This window comes from Anoplopoma fimbria, chromosome 17, assembly GCF_027596085.1.
Source record: "Anoplopoma fimbria isolate UVic2021 breed Golden Eagle Sablefish chromosome 17, Afim_UVic_2022, whole genome shotgun sequence".
NCBI classification, from domain to species: Eukaryota; Metazoa; Chordata; class Actinopteri; order Perciformes; family Anoplopomatidae; genus Anoplopoma; species Anoplopoma fimbria.
The window spans coordinates 25,811,240-25,826,195 of record NC_072465.1 but is presented as its reverse complement, the minus strand read 5'-3'; the positions used below and the strand labels follow the sequence as shown (position 1 = coordinate 25,826,195).

General features: G+C 37.9%; 2 protein-coding genes across 2 annotated transcripts; both read left to right on the top strand.

The window, feature by feature from the left end:
• Positions 1 to 1,765: 1,765 nt before the first annotated feature.
• On the top strand, positions 1,766 to 5,307 carry atp6ap1la (ATPase H+ transporting accessory protein 1 like a). Its single transcript, XM_054617789.1, has 6 exons — positions 1,766 to 1,840; positions 2,306 to 2,374; positions 2,912 to 3,066; positions 3,491 to 3,541; positions 3,997 to 4,234; positions 5,050 to 5,307. The coding sequence occupies exons 1-6, from the start codon at positions 1,766 to 1,768 to the stop codon at positions 5,305 to 5,307; spliced, it is 846 nt and encodes a 281-aa protein (XP_054473764.1).
• Positions 5,308 to 7,098: 1,791 nt separating this feature from the next.
• On the top strand, positions 7,099 to 14,356 carry pde12 (phosphodiesterase 12). Its single transcript, XM_054617811.1, is given in 11 exon segments — positions 7,099 to 7,156; positions 7,325 to 7,649; positions 8,951 to 9,220; positions 10,153 to 10,580; positions 10,713 to 10,818; positions 11,566 to 11,710; positions 12,494 to 12,572; positions 12,674 to 12,796; positions 12,961 to 13,064; positions 13,067 to 13,165; positions 13,724 to 14,356. Coding segments are annotated over 10 exon segments (1,680 nt in total). The 5' UTR covers positions 7,099 to 7,156; positions 7,325 to 7,443; the 3' UTR covers positions 13,844 to 14,356.
• Positions 14,357 to 14,956: the final 600 nt, after the last annotated feature.

Genomic DNA, 14,956 nt, shown 5'->3' with positions numbered 1-14,956 from the left:
GGTTTATTTACACAATATCATCACATGTGTATTATCAACATGATATCAATATTTCCTTTTTAATTATCATGGTTATCGTCAATACATATTGTCAAATATATTGCGTCACCCCTTGGTGGTAGTTTACGATGCAGAGCTAACAATGCAAAGGGTTGGCATTACACTTTTTTTTAAACAGAGTTGCTGTTTTTGGTGTTAAACTGATTCTAATATTAAATCTCAGTCTGTTGTTTTTCTACTATACTTTTCTACTGTTAGTGTTTCTCTCTGTAATCTGGGTCAGAGTGGGTCCTCCAGCAACAGAACATCTCTGTTCCAGACTGATCACTCTGTCTGGTATCTTAAATGTTAATCCACCTGGTGCATGACTGGGTCACTCGACTAACGAGATGCATTGTGGGTAGTCGAAACCTCCCTCCCTCTTCTGTTTTTAATCTCATATGTTTTAGGGTGTTTTAACATATTGTCATTATGTTATGTTATATTTTCTATAATTTTACAGCTAACATCAACAGTTCTCAACTCTGCTCTGCAGTAATTATTTATTTGGCTTTTATGAGGCACTGTTTTCTTTTATCTCTAATAACGTTTCTTTTTCTTTTTGTTTTGGTTTCTTTTCTGTTATCACACACTTAATCCTAATCCAACAGTCATTATGGTGTATTACTATTTATTTAAAGAATAATCTTTAATCTAAGTTAGACATCTCTTATGATGTGGAATGTTCTTTTAGCATGTCAATATTGTTTATGTTTTCCCATAATTACATATCAACATATGTGGATTTTGCCATATTTCTTGTCACATAGACCAACTGTCAAATGACAATGAGTCAGAATTATATTTTAACTGTGTGATTATAAATTTCTTCAAAAAATTGCTAATATCTACCATACATTTGTTTCACAGCGCTGCTGTATCACCAGACCATGGTAAGTATCATTTATCTATATCTGTGTGTCCGTCTGTTTTTAGAAACATCCCCATGCCTTAAATACAAAAGCTTTAACATTATGGATAATTCATTGTGTATTGATTATCTGCTCTCTACCTGCCCACTCCCACTTTCTTCCTCGATTTGTCGCTCGCCCCATAAACCCCTCTGATGGATTGTTTAGTAGTCACTGGGAAATAATATTCTGTATGATCGAGCTAATAGAATACTACCCAAAACATAAGAACCAAACAGTCATGTTGTGTAAGATTTCTTCCAACTGCTAAATTCACCTACAGAAGAATTATAAGAAATACCTACAGAAGCCTACACATAAGTAGATTCACCACCAGCAAACCAGCAGGAGAGAAGTAAAAATAAATCCCCTGCAACAAAATGCATGACTTCTGTAAAGTAAATCTGACTCTGTAAAGTGTAAACGTTCAACAAGTGTAACCCTGAATACCTGAATACCTGAATACCTGAATACCTGAATACCTACGTACATACGACTGGATGTTGCTCATCTGGTTTCCGAACAGGTGAAATGAGCCCCAGAATGAATGAAATAGATACATACAGCAATATAAATGGCTACTTTGGGCCACTGAAAAGTTATTACTGTAACTGCTGTTGTCAGGGGCAACCTTGTGTCTCCAAAATGTCAACTTTTCAGGGACTACAAAAAAAGTATTTGTGTTTTGGTCATATATATTTAGAGATTTAGATATCTTTATTTGCCGAAGGGGCTTTTAAATATATATTAAATGTGATTTAATTCATAAAATGAGAGAATTCATCCTTTTATTCACAGTCTCTCCAGATGAAGAGATGGCACAGAGTGATGGAGGGATGTGGATGGAGGAGGGTTTGATGTCTGCAGACCAACCGTTCAGACAACTGCAGGTAAACTCTCAGAGGAGGAGAGAACAACATTTTACTAAAGTAGAAGTACTGCTACTAATAAGAGGAGAAAAAAAAGAGCAAAACATTCAAAATTTTGTATTAGTCAAAGTAAGTAAGAGTCAGCAAGGACAATGAAAAAGAGTTTAGTTTCACTGCTGAGAAAAAAATTATCAGATTTTCTTTCTTTAAGAACAGTTTAAGGAAAGGAAGAATGAAAGAAGTATTAAAGGAAAAAACTGAACCCCATGTTACCTATAGAGGTTATTATGTGGATGCAGGTTTTTAATTTAATATAGAAATAAAATTGAAATGGAATCATGAGCTCTCTGTCAGTCAGCTGTTTCTCATCAGCAATCATGTGTAATAAAATGTGCTTCACAAAAAACACAGGTGGATATATATGAACTGCTGGAAAAACGTGATAAAACAAATATTTTTTTACTCTCTTTCAATCCTCCTCTTCAGGCTCCAGATGTGTCACAGAGGAAGTTACTTCAGATGCCAGGAGCTGCAGTTCCCTTCCCTCCCCTCAAGGTGGCGTTGTCTCCAGATGATTAACCAGCTACTGTAAAACACCTGAGAGACACTAACGGCTTAGAAAATACAAAAACATCTTTCACAACACATCACAACAGTCATTAGGAACTGCTGGCTTATCAACTTAATGCAAATAAATCAAATTCATGTATTTCCAGCATCAACCATCCATTATTTACACCTGCTTATTATTACATTTTACTGTCAACACTACACAAGATTGAAAAGTGATAAGCTGCTTTTAACTACAATGTTATTGCTAATTATTTCACAATTAACCTCAGTTTGGTATTTGGAATTATGTATCTTAATTGGTGTATTTTTTACCTACTTCCAATCTTAGTGTTCAGCTTGGATAAAAATGTCCTGGATGCACAGACATTAAACCAGGTATTAGAATATACTAAAGTGTTAAAAATGTATAACACAAAGTATATGCAGAGTTTACATAAAACATACAAAGTACCCCTTAAAACGAACGCTTTTTCCATCCACCAGGTTTTGTCCATTAACACTCTTGTCTCCATCCACCAGGTGTTTTCTGATGGCGAGCCGTGCGTCTTGTTTCAGGCCAGGAAGCTGTCCCTCCGCTATGAGAAGCAGAAGCAGCTGGACCTGACGGAGAGAGCCTTTTCTCCCCAGAATCCTGTGGACACCAGCCAGTCTGTGTGCCGCGAGGACAAGGCCACGTATGTACACCTGTCTGTCTGTCTGTCTGTCTGTCTGAGAGACCCGACTGTCTACCTGTCTGTCTGATGTAGGGATTTTGATTTAGCCGTTTTCTGATGTTAATGGGATAAACATCCAGATATTTCTCCTTTTCACAAAATATATATATATATATATTTTTTTTTAATTTTAAAACATTCAAATGTCCAACAGCAAGATTATAGATTATAGTATTATATATAATTCAGATAGAGTAGTTATTACAAGACCAACAGGGTGTGTCCAGTAAAATACGTCCAAAGAGATTTGTCAGCAGTTATTTTTGTCGTTCCAAGTACAAAAAAGGACAAGAACACAACCTCAAGTGTTTTTTCACTGTCTGTCTGTCTGTCTGTCTGTCTGTCTGTCTGTCTGTCTGTCTGTCTGTCTGTCTGTCTTCACCAGGGTGATCATGAGGTTTGGAGATGTGGAGGATTTGAAGGGCCTGTCCATCAGGTCAGTCATACAATCTGTCTTCCAATTATACAAAAAAACATAACTTGATATAACGTTCATCAAGACTAATATGCGATCCAACTTCTTCTTAAAGTTCACATAAAAAGATGCATTTAGTACCCAACATATCTGTTGAATGCCTTTCCTTCCTCATAAAACACTTGCAAAATCCATGTTTGCTAGCTTGCATCCTTCTTCTTCCAGACTTTTGTTTGTGCAGTGTTGCGATTCTTAGTGCATCACCACCTCCTGTAGTTCAGTGGAATAATGTGACACTGTTTGTACAAAGAGAAAAGGAGATCCTACTCATAACAAACTGCTCACAGTGCTACTAGAGGTCAAAAACCCCACATGATAGCTTTAAGGCTTAAAGGTCTACAGCCATGAAAGCCCCATCTGAAATAGTTTCAGGTAAAGTTTGGACTGAAACTCTCATGTCGTCCCTCTGCTGTCAGACTGCAGCTGTCCAACACTTTCTACGAGTCCTCGGGTCAGTGGTGGTTCTCGGTGGACAGCGTCTCTCTGCTCTACAACACCTCTGAGGAGGCTGTGTTCAACGCCAGCGACGTGTACGCTCCATCCTCCTCCTCCTACCACTGCCTCCACGTCAGCAGCCTGCAGCGCTACAGCGCCCTGCTGCTGCCCAGCACCGACCCCGCACGCCGCTGGGCCGTCACCTTCACCAACTTCCAGGTACCTGTCTGTTTACCCGGTTGTTTTTTCTGTGTTAAAAAGTCTGATAAACCCCACTGTACACTACCTGCTCAGCACCAAACAGCAGATAGAAACGGTTAAGAGAATAACTAATCATAGCAAATGATTTAGCAGCTAAAAAGGCAAATATTTCTCTGGAAGTGGTAGGGACCAAAAATAGAGCTAAAAAGAGAGTGAATATTGGATTTACATTCATCAGGTGGACAAAAACACAACTCCAAATAAATGGCGATGTTGCTCTGTAACGGCTGTTGTGTAAAAAAAACAATAAGTTTAACATATTGGTTCACAACTCCTTGCAGCTGCGCTAAAGTGGCCGAAAAAGATAAGATAAGATAAGATAATCCTTTATTAGTCCTGCAACGGGGAAATTTGCAGGATTACAGCAGCAGAAAGGATAGTGCAAACAAGAGACATAGTAAAAACAAGATCAAAACAAGTATTATAAATAAGTAATCACACAGTAAAGAATATTAAATAAGTAAAAAAGCTAAAATTCCACATTAACTTAAAATATTATATATACAGACAGAATAATTATTGTATAATTATTGTTTTGAAAAATCATTTATTGCAGGTTTAAAGGACATTGACCAATGCTGTGGGTAGTTTTATTTATTTATTTATTTGCATGAAAATATAAATTTATGGAATACCACAAATAAAAACAATCAATATCTGCATGAATGTTTTTTGGGATTTGAACTTTGTGCATATAAACTTGAATTCTGAACCGTAACACTATGAATTTTATCATCTTAATTATCTCCAAAATGTCCCTGTCCCCTCATCAGATCCAGGCGTTCAACGTCACCTCCGGTAAATTTTCTCCTGCGAGCGTCTGCGCCACCTTCATGACGCCGGCCATCCTGATGGGCCTCATCACTTCCCTCATCCTGCTGCTGGTCCTGGCCTACGCCCTGCACATGGTCGTCCACCTGAAACACATCGAGCATGAAGACGAACACAAAGCCGACGTCTACTTCCCCCAAAGCCCTGAGCATCCTGAGCACTGCTGTGTGGAAAACGACGCTGAGAAAAATATACTGTAGAGTAGCCGAGGGGATAATTAGAGACGGTTGCACATCAGAAAGAGAAACAGCTGATTTGATGATGACAACCGACATTAAACCTCTGGTGGGAGGTGCACTTTCAGCTCAGGATTAGATTTTTTAAATATATATTTCTAGTGTTTTTTTAATTTTCCTCTTAGGAAATTTCTGCATTTGTCTTTATAAAAAAAATAACAAAATATAAATAAAAATGCATGGTTTTTTTTGTTCTATTTTCATCTGTATTTTTGTTGTGGCAATTTTGTAATCACACATAGGTATGATATAAATATCTCTTAGAGCATGGTACACAAGACACACACAACGGTAAGTTTGTAATATGCACGACGATGGGAATCCGTTTCTTTCTTTTTTTTCGTTCCTTTTCTTGTCTTGATCCTCTTTTGATAGAGGTTGCTTCTTTCAGTTAGTATATTGCATGCTTTTGTTCTCAAAACAAAAGGCTCATAAAGTCAGGGTCTTCTGATGACATCCAACACCAACAACAACAATGCCTGAGTTAAGGCAATAAGGGCCACAATTCATTCAGTCAAAGGTTACATTTTATAGGATTCAACATGATCAAACACAAGGAAAGTTGACATGATTACATATCCACTATTACAATTTCCCTCACAACTAGAATAAACTAGAAACGGCCTATAATAAATTGCGAAAAGAAGTATTCTGAAATATTATTTAATAAAATTGAGCTTAGCTTTTAATATATATATTGTATGCATTTATGAATAAGCGTATTTCTTTTTTATTTCAAGATTAAAAGTGTATTTGTCATATGCACAGTAAAAGTGAGAGAAAATAAAGCATGAATATTTATATAATAAACATATAAAATAGAAATATAAAGCATTAAAGTTCAAATATGAGAAAAAAATGGAATTAAAATAGGTTATGTTGAATAGTTTGGGTCTCCATTTAAAACGACCGGCCGATGTAATTACCTTTATGTCCTCTGGGTGGCAGTGACACACGAAGAAGAGTTGCTGCTGCCATGTTTGATAGACGAAGAAGAAGAAGCTTCACACTGACACTGACTGCATGGAAGATACTGACATACTGACAGATAATATACCAACATTTGTTAATTTAATAAACTACATATGATTTAAAGCAGCTGGTTTACTTCTATATGTCGTTTTTTTATTAAATATTATTTAATAAAATTGAGCATAGCTTTTATTATATATATATATATATATATATGTCTGCATTTATGAATAAGTATATTTATTATTTATTTCAAGATTAAAAGATTTGTCACATTGGTACAGTAAAAATTGAGAAAATAAAGCATGACTATTTACAGTACCAGTCAAAAGTTTGGACACACCTTCTCATTCAATGGTTTTTCTTTATTTTTATTTTTTTCTAAGATTAATATTGAAGACATCCAAACTATGAAGGAACACATATGGAATTATGTAAACAAACAAATGCTAACAAACCAGAATATGTTTTATATTTTAGATTCTTCAAAGTAGTTGAATGAGAAGGTGTGTCCAAACTTTTGACTGGTTCTGTATATTGTTAATAAGATATTTATTTTTTTATATTTCAAGATTAAACGTTTATTTGTCATTGAAGTAAAAATGAGGCATGACTATTTATATAATAAACATATGAAATAGAAATATAAAGAATTTAAGTTAAAAGAATATATATTTATATATATTTAATAAAAATTTTTAGTTTGGGTCTCCATGTAAAACTACCGCCTGGTGTAATTACCTTTATGTCCTCTGGGTGGCAGTGACACACGAAGAAGAGTTGCTGCTGCCATGTTTCATAAACGAAGAAGAAGAAGAAGCTTCGCACTGACTGCATGGAAGTACTGACAGATACTGACAGATAATATACCAACATTTGTTAATTTAAGAAACTACACATTATTTAAAGCAGCTGGTTTACTTCTACATGTCATTCAGTATTAAATCAAGCCGCTAGATTATGATTTAAACCCTCTTATTTCCCCGTTTTTCCTCTCTTTGCTTGTTAGCATTTTGGCTAACTAGCGCAGCTACCAGCATCCGGGTACTTCATGTTTAGACACCTCTCGCTGCTCCTCTCCTCCTCCTCCTCCTCCTCCTCCCGAGGTCTCTCAGCCTCCTCTGCAGGATGGAGCCCGCCGTGGTGAGGTGTCTCCCCGGGGAGCCCAAACTCACCATCTCCTTCCGCCTGGAGGGCAGCAACAAGCACATGCTGCGGGACCAGGACGAGGCTCTGGGGAGGGTCCTGACCCGGATCTCCACCGGCCTCCTGAAGGGAGCAGGGAGGGAGAAGAAGAGCAGGAGGAGCAGGGGAGCTCAGCAGCAGATGATGAGGTAGAGAGCAGACAACCAATACACAATGACTGAGCAATAGAGTTAAAGAGTGTGTAGTTAAGGCATGGGGGTGTTTCTAAAAACAGACATATATATATATATATATATATATATATATATATTATATTTTATTTTATTTTATATATATATATAGTACCAGTCAAAAAGTTTGGACACACCTAGTACCAGTCAAAGTTTGGACACACCTTCTCATTCAATGGTTTTTCTTTATTTTTATTTTTATTTTTTCTACATTGTAGATTAATATTGAAGACATCCAAACTGGTACTATATATATATATATTATATATATATATATATATATATATATATATATATAGTACCAGTCCAAAGTTTGGACACACCTTCTCATTCAACTACTTAGAATAATCTAAAATAGTTTTGCTAGCTTCTGCTAGAGAGCAGATAACCAATACACAATGAGTCATCAATATTGTGAAAGATTTTGTAGTTAAGGCATGGGGATGTTTCTAAAAACAGACAGACACAAAGATATACAGTACCAGTCAAAAGTTTGGACACACCTTCTCATTCAACTACTCTGAAGAATCTAAAATATAAAACATATTCTGGTTTGTTGAGCATTTGTTTGTTTACCACATAATTCCATATGTGTTCCTTCATAGTTTGGATGTCTTCAATATTAATCTACAATGTAGAAAATAAAGAAATAAAGAAAAACCATTGAATGAGAAGGTGTGTCCAAACCTTTGACCGGTATTGTACATTGTAGATTAATATTGAGGAGATCCAAACTATGAAGGAACACATGGTATGTGGTAAACAAACAAACCAGAATATGTTTTATATTTTAGATTCTTCAAAGTAGTTGAATGAGAAGGTGTGTCCAAACTTTTGACGGGTATTGTAGATAAATGATACTTACCATGGTCTGGAGATACAGCAGCACTGTGGAAAAAATATAAGGTAGATATTAGCAATTTTTTAAAGAAATTTATAATCACACAGTTAAAATATAATTCTGACTCATTACCATTTGACAGCTGGTCTATGTTACAAGAAATATGGCTAAATCCAAAAATGTTGATATGTTATTATGGGAAAACATAAACAATATTGACATGCTAAAAGAACCTTCCACATCATAAGAGATGTCTAACTTAGATTAAAGATTCTTCTTTAAATAAATAGTAATACACCATAATGACTGTTGGATTAGGATTAAGTGTGTGATAACAGAAAAGAAACCAAAACAAACTGAAACGTTATTAGAGATAAAACAAAACAGTGCCTCATAAAACCCTAATAATTAATTACAGTAGAGCAGAGCCCGTTGCAGTGAAGCTGTACTACGAGGGGGAAGAGGTGTCCGACACGGTGCTGAACGCGGAGGCGTGGAGGGACGGAGCCGTGCTGCAGGTGGGGGACGTCAAATACTCGATCCAGAGGAACGCACCCACTTTCACCCTGGCTGAGCTTCCGGTGTCCCTGCTGGCCGGGTTCCCCGTCTGTCCCAACCTGGAGGTGGAGTTTGGGAACCTCCAGGACTCTGAGTTCACCTGGTATAGAGAAAATGCACCAACCACAAGGTGATTACACTGGAAAAGTATGTGTTAAAACCGTGTGTGCATTCTCATATTCTGCCCTTAAATAGAAACAAAACATATATTGGTGTCCACTCTTACTTGAGGGGCAGATATTTCATTTTTTCTCATTCTTTTTCTTTTGTTTTTGTATTATTTTAATTAGAGCAACACCGATAAATCACTGCCACACATGGGCCGATGCTAGAGTATCACACATATAACAGAATCAGCTTTATTGGCCAATTATTTGTACACAAACAAGGAGCATGACTCTTCTTTGACTTTAAATTACTCTCAATGTTTCCTTACATACACACAAGACAGTTCCAAGATCAATTTACAGTACTTTAGACATAAAGACTATAATGTGCATACAAATAGGTGAAAAATCTAATAATAATATATCAGTATCCACACATAGGTGGGCCATTAAGTTTCAAGAACTAATACTACAGAAATACCAAATGTTTTCAGTGTTTTCTCCGTTTGATAGCAATGATAACTGAATATATTTGGACTTTTGGTCGACCAAAACAAGACATTTTTAGAGGAGCCTGACTGATAGATTTGTATGGCCGATAATATAAAAGGGTTTTTGTTGATCAAATAGAATTGGTGTGTATATTTGAGGTCATCTAGAAACACTATCTCATACATTATTTGTTCGCCAGAGAGTGTTGACAAGTTTATTTTTACACTATAAAATATCCTAATGTAATAGTTCTATGTATAATAATTTGTTTACATTGTGTTACATTTTTAAACTCTCAAATACCGATATGGGCATCTGCCTCAGAAATCAAGCATCAACCAGAGTATAAGGTCATGTTTACGCTAACGTAGGTCAGTTTGACAAAGAGATAAATCAGAGTTCGGGATGTGTTGCATAAAGAGAAGAAATATTAAAAAAGTTATCTTTCTCTTTCCCGTCGCAGCCCTGAAGCTGCCGAAGAACTTCCAGGTCAGGACAGCGGTTGGACAGAGGTAGGACGCGGGAGAGTCCACGTCCCGTCCAATGAGGACATCGGCTTCAGGCTCAAACTGCACTGCACACCTAAGAATGGAGGACGCAGCGGCCCGGCCAAGGAGCTGGTCTCTGTGGGAGCCGTGGAGGCCGGACCGGGCGTGTGCACGTTCGACAACCGACACGCCTACACTATCAGAGAGGCGGAGTGGCCGGCCGTGAGGGTGGTGACGTACAACATCCTGGCCGATGTCTACGCTCAGACAGAACTGTCCAAGACGGTGCTTTACCCGTACTGCGCCCCCTACGCCCTGCATCTGGACTACAGACAGAACCTGATCAAGAAGGAGCTGGCCGGATACAACGCTGACATCATCTGTCTGCAGGAGGTCGACAAAGGTAATTATTACGGAAATGAGTAGTTATAAGTTGATTAAAAAGTTTGTCTCCATATTTTCTGCGAAGATCCGTCATCTGGTGGATATGCAAATCTGCTCTCTGACTTTTCTTCATGTCCTCTGGACTCTTTAGGGGTGTTCTCCGACAGTCTGACTCCAGCTCTGGATGCCTTCGGTCTGGAAGGTGTTTTTAGGATCAAAGAGAAGCAGCATGAAGGACTGGCCACTTTCTACCGCAGGTCAGGTCCGCCAGCAGACAGAATCTAAAGAAAATGTTGCAGCCACATGATGCACATGGGCCTGAAATGTCACGTTAAGCACTGGCTATAATTTAAAATGTTTTGAGCAAATAGTACATGGAAGTTTTAGTGCCAGTGCTACAAGCAAACTCTAGTACTCGACTTTGCTGATTATGATAAAGGGGTTAAACTCAGCTGAATATTGTTAACACTTTCATTTAACTGGATGTTCAAAAAATGCGAACGTACACTGTCAAATACTGTACTCTCAAATTAAATTAAATGTAATTCAGCTAGTGGCTGTATGAAGTTAAATGTTAGCTTCTAAACATTTTTGAAATTAATGTATTTCTTTTTCTACTCATCGATGAACTGGACCTTACAGCTGCAGGTTTAGATTGTTGCTGTGGTAGGTTTCCTCACCTGGAGGTGGAGCAGAATGGCAGGTGTTTAACTGGCATTATAGTTACTGAACAGCTCCACCTAGTGGAGAATCTGCAGTCTGACATTAAAGGTCAGATCATGTCTGATACAAAAAGTGTTTATTATTGTTCCAAGAAGCCATTCTCGTAGGTGGTCACAGCTGATTATCAAAAAGCAACGACCCACCAATGCTGTGATCACATCCCTCTCTTTTTTTTCACAACACAGGTTAAATTGTAACCACAGTATGTAGTTGATAATATATGAAACATTTTTAATCCAGGATTGAGTCAGGTAATCATAAAATCATTTTGTCTTTTTTAGGTCAAAGTTTCAGCTGCTGAGCCGTCATGACATCGTGCTGAGCGAGGCTCTGACCTCTGACCCCATCCACTCTACGCTGCTGGAGAGCGTTTCTGCTAACAGCGCCTTGAAGAAGAAGATTCTGCAGAGATCCACCGTCCTGCAGGTACTGCTGTTCCCCTGCTGTACATACTGAGAATAACACTGGGAAACTCTGTTGGGCATTTTCCGCTATTTAATAAGCTAATGAATTCATGTGAAAATGAATAGACAGAATAATTAATGACAAACAAAATCAGGGTTTACGCATAAACTGTATATAAGAAGTGGATGTAGTCAGTGTGATGTCACCCATTGGTTTGTGGACTACGGTTTTGAAGCCTAAAGTTCAGTATTTTGGCTGTCACCATCTTGTTTTTTGGTGACCAGAAGTGACTTGAAAACTAAACTCTGAATGAGATATTTTTAGGCGACCAAATTGTTACAATTAACTTTAATGAACTTAAAACACACTGTGAAAGGATTTAAGTTAAAAAGATAAAAGACACACACATCCCATATCAGATCACGCCGTTGTGGCCACCTGTCAATCATTACATTACATTACAGTCATTTAGCAGACGCTTTTATCCAAAGCAGTCCAATCACATAATTTACTAAATGAACATCATGCTTTATGGTCTATTTGACTCTAAATGGATTGAGATCATAAACTCATGTTTACAATGTTTATTACTGAGGGAATAAATCAAGAGAGAAGTAGAGTCATTTTCTAATTGACATCTATGCAATCTGACTTTTTGCAGAGGAGTTGCCCCCTGATGGCCAGTAAAGAGAATGCACGTTTAAGACACTTTGGCATTGGCTTTAGTTTTAAAAAAAGTTAACTTTGGTCGGCTTTGTGACTCTACGTTGTAACACTTGTGTTTCCGGATTCGTTTCTCTGCAGGTCAGTGTGCTCGAGGACCTGAAGGAACCAGGAAGGAAGGTCTGTGTGGCCAACACTCACCTGTACTGGCACCCGAAAGGTAGAGCGACTCATTCCTCTGTATGGACACACCCGAGTCTCTGATGTCAGAGAGCAGAGTGACACATTTCTAAACAACTAAATGAATCTCCCTTTTTGAAGGAGGGAACCTTCGTTTGGTCCAGATGGGCGTGGCTCTGCAACACCTGAATCATGTGATCAACGAGGTCGCACCTGGAGCCCCTCTGGTCTTTTGTGGTGACTTTAATTCACCCCCTCACTCAGGTAACCCAAAGGCGTAGCCACGGTAGCACCAGCCTCTGCCAGTATTCACTTTGTCTTTCATTAACTTCAGGTGAAGCTCTTATGACTGTCGACAACACTGACTTGTTGCGTTCTGCGTTTGAAAGCGTTTGAGTCATTCTTTTATCTTCTCTTCCCGTCTGCAGGTGTGTTCCAGCTGCTCAGTGAGACGGCGGTTCCTCCACAACATGCAGACTGGAGCAGCTCTGGTCCGGAGGAGTCCTGCAGTATGGAGCTGCTCTCTGCTTTCCCCCGCTGCTGAGCGCCTACGGCCAGCCAGCCTACACAAACTACGTGGGAGGATTTCACGGTTGCCTGGACTACATCTTCATACAGCCAGACAGCATGCAGGTACTGATACTGTCACTGAGACTGATACTGTTAGAACTGGTGTAGTGGTCATTCGCCTAAAAAAAATCAAGCTTAAATCAAAGGGCCACTGATGCACCATGGGTATGTGTTTCACTCAGGCAAAAGAGTTCATCATCAACGCAAGATTTCTTTAGTTCTTATGATTACTTTTGGAAAAAAATAAGCAAATAACAAACGAAAGAACAAAGAAATCATGCTTATTGGAGGCTTCATACACACATAAACACACAATGATTATATATTCATTCATTTTCGTAACCTGCTTATCCAGTTAAGGGTCGCAGGGGTGCTGGAGCCGATCCCAGCTGTCAATGGGCGAAGGCAGGGTACACCCTGGATAGGTCTCCAGTCTGTCACAGGGATGATTATATATATATATCTGTTTATTAATCTGTATGTATATTTTTTGCCCTTCAGTTAAACTTCTGTAATAAACATATTTGCATGTTGATAGATTCATAGAAAGAAGGAGTCGTGGATCTAATCACCTAAACAAGAAGCTGACATCTTGCTGTGTGTGTGTCTGTTTGTGTTCAGGTGGAGCAGGTGATTCCTCTGCCCAGCCACCAGGAGGTCACCACCTACGAGGCTCTGCCCAGCGTCGCTCATCCCTCCGATCACATCGCTCTGATCTGTGACCTGCGCTGGAACCCCTGACCCTTTTAACCTTTGACTTCAAACCAATCTGGACAAAAGACAATTGGGGCCATCAGTTTGTCCTTTAAATACATCCTGACTTTGGATTTTTCATTTACTTGAATGAAGTCGGAGCATGAAAACCCGCAGGTTTACTGACGATCCATGAAAGACTGTTTTAAATTACAATATTCACTATTGTGATGAAGTCCATATTGTATTATTTACACTAAAATAATATATGAATTCTAATCACTGATATTCAGTGTTGGGGTTGTTAATGGAAAAAGTGATGGATTGCAAATAATTATTTTTCTTTGAATTACTAATTATTTGGGTTGTACTCCTGACAGAGTACTGCATCATTTTAGGTTCATCATTTTTATTAATCGCAGATCATATTAACCAACAGAAGTAAATTGCCTCCTGTTGTTAAAACACATTTTAGTTCACATTGGCTTTTATTCGCTCAAAAAATAAATATTTTAAGAAAGACATTCATTATTACTATTATTTGCCATACAAGTTGCTCAGTGGTCCTTGAAGTTTTAAATAAATTGATAAACTTTGAGTCTACAACATGAATCAGATTCTTGGCGCATTCTGAGTGCTCTGTTTTAATTCAAATATTTCCAGCAACATTCAAAGGCAGCAAAGGACGAGCTGAATGTCTATGAGTGTGGTAACTAACAAGCAAGGTGCTTTCATAATTTCTTTTGACTGTTTAGGTCAATTTTAAAGAGCCTTGTGGGGAAATATTCACTTGGGGCACATCTTATAATCCTGTTGAAGCCCATTATAGTTTTGGAAGTATGTTAGCAATTACTCAAGTAGAAATAAACTTGTATATCAGAATAATGAGATAGGTCAAACATTTTGACAAAGTGAGAAATAAAGTTAAAGTGTAAAGTAAGTAAAGCTTAAATTTGAAAATAAATAGTCAAAATATATATATTTTTATTTTTACATAAATCAAATGTTTTCTCTAACTTCAGTATTTAATTGTCATGGACAAACATTAGGAATAAATACTTTTATACTAAAGATATTCAAGTGGATGAAGGTCAGAAAGTAGGTAAACAAGCTGTCAGCTGTCAAACCTGAATGCAGTGACTCCACCTTCAGTCGCCACGC

What these genes read in the sequence shown, in the direction of transcription:
- atp6ap1la (XM_054617789.1), top strand. Translation starts at nt 1,766, where the DNA reads ATGGCACAGAGTGATGGAGGGATGTGGATGGAGGAGGGTTTGATGTCT. An exon ending in TTGAAGGGCCTGTCCATCAG is followed by an intron (nt 3,542 to 3,996) that starts GTCAGTCATACA and finishes CTCTGCTGTCAG; the next exon opens with ACTGCAGCTGTCCAACACTT. An exon ending in TCACCTTCACCAACTTCCAG is followed by an intron (nt 4,235 to 5,049) that starts GTACCTGTCTGT and finishes TCCCCTCATCAG; the next exon opens with ATCCAGGCGTTCAACGTCAC.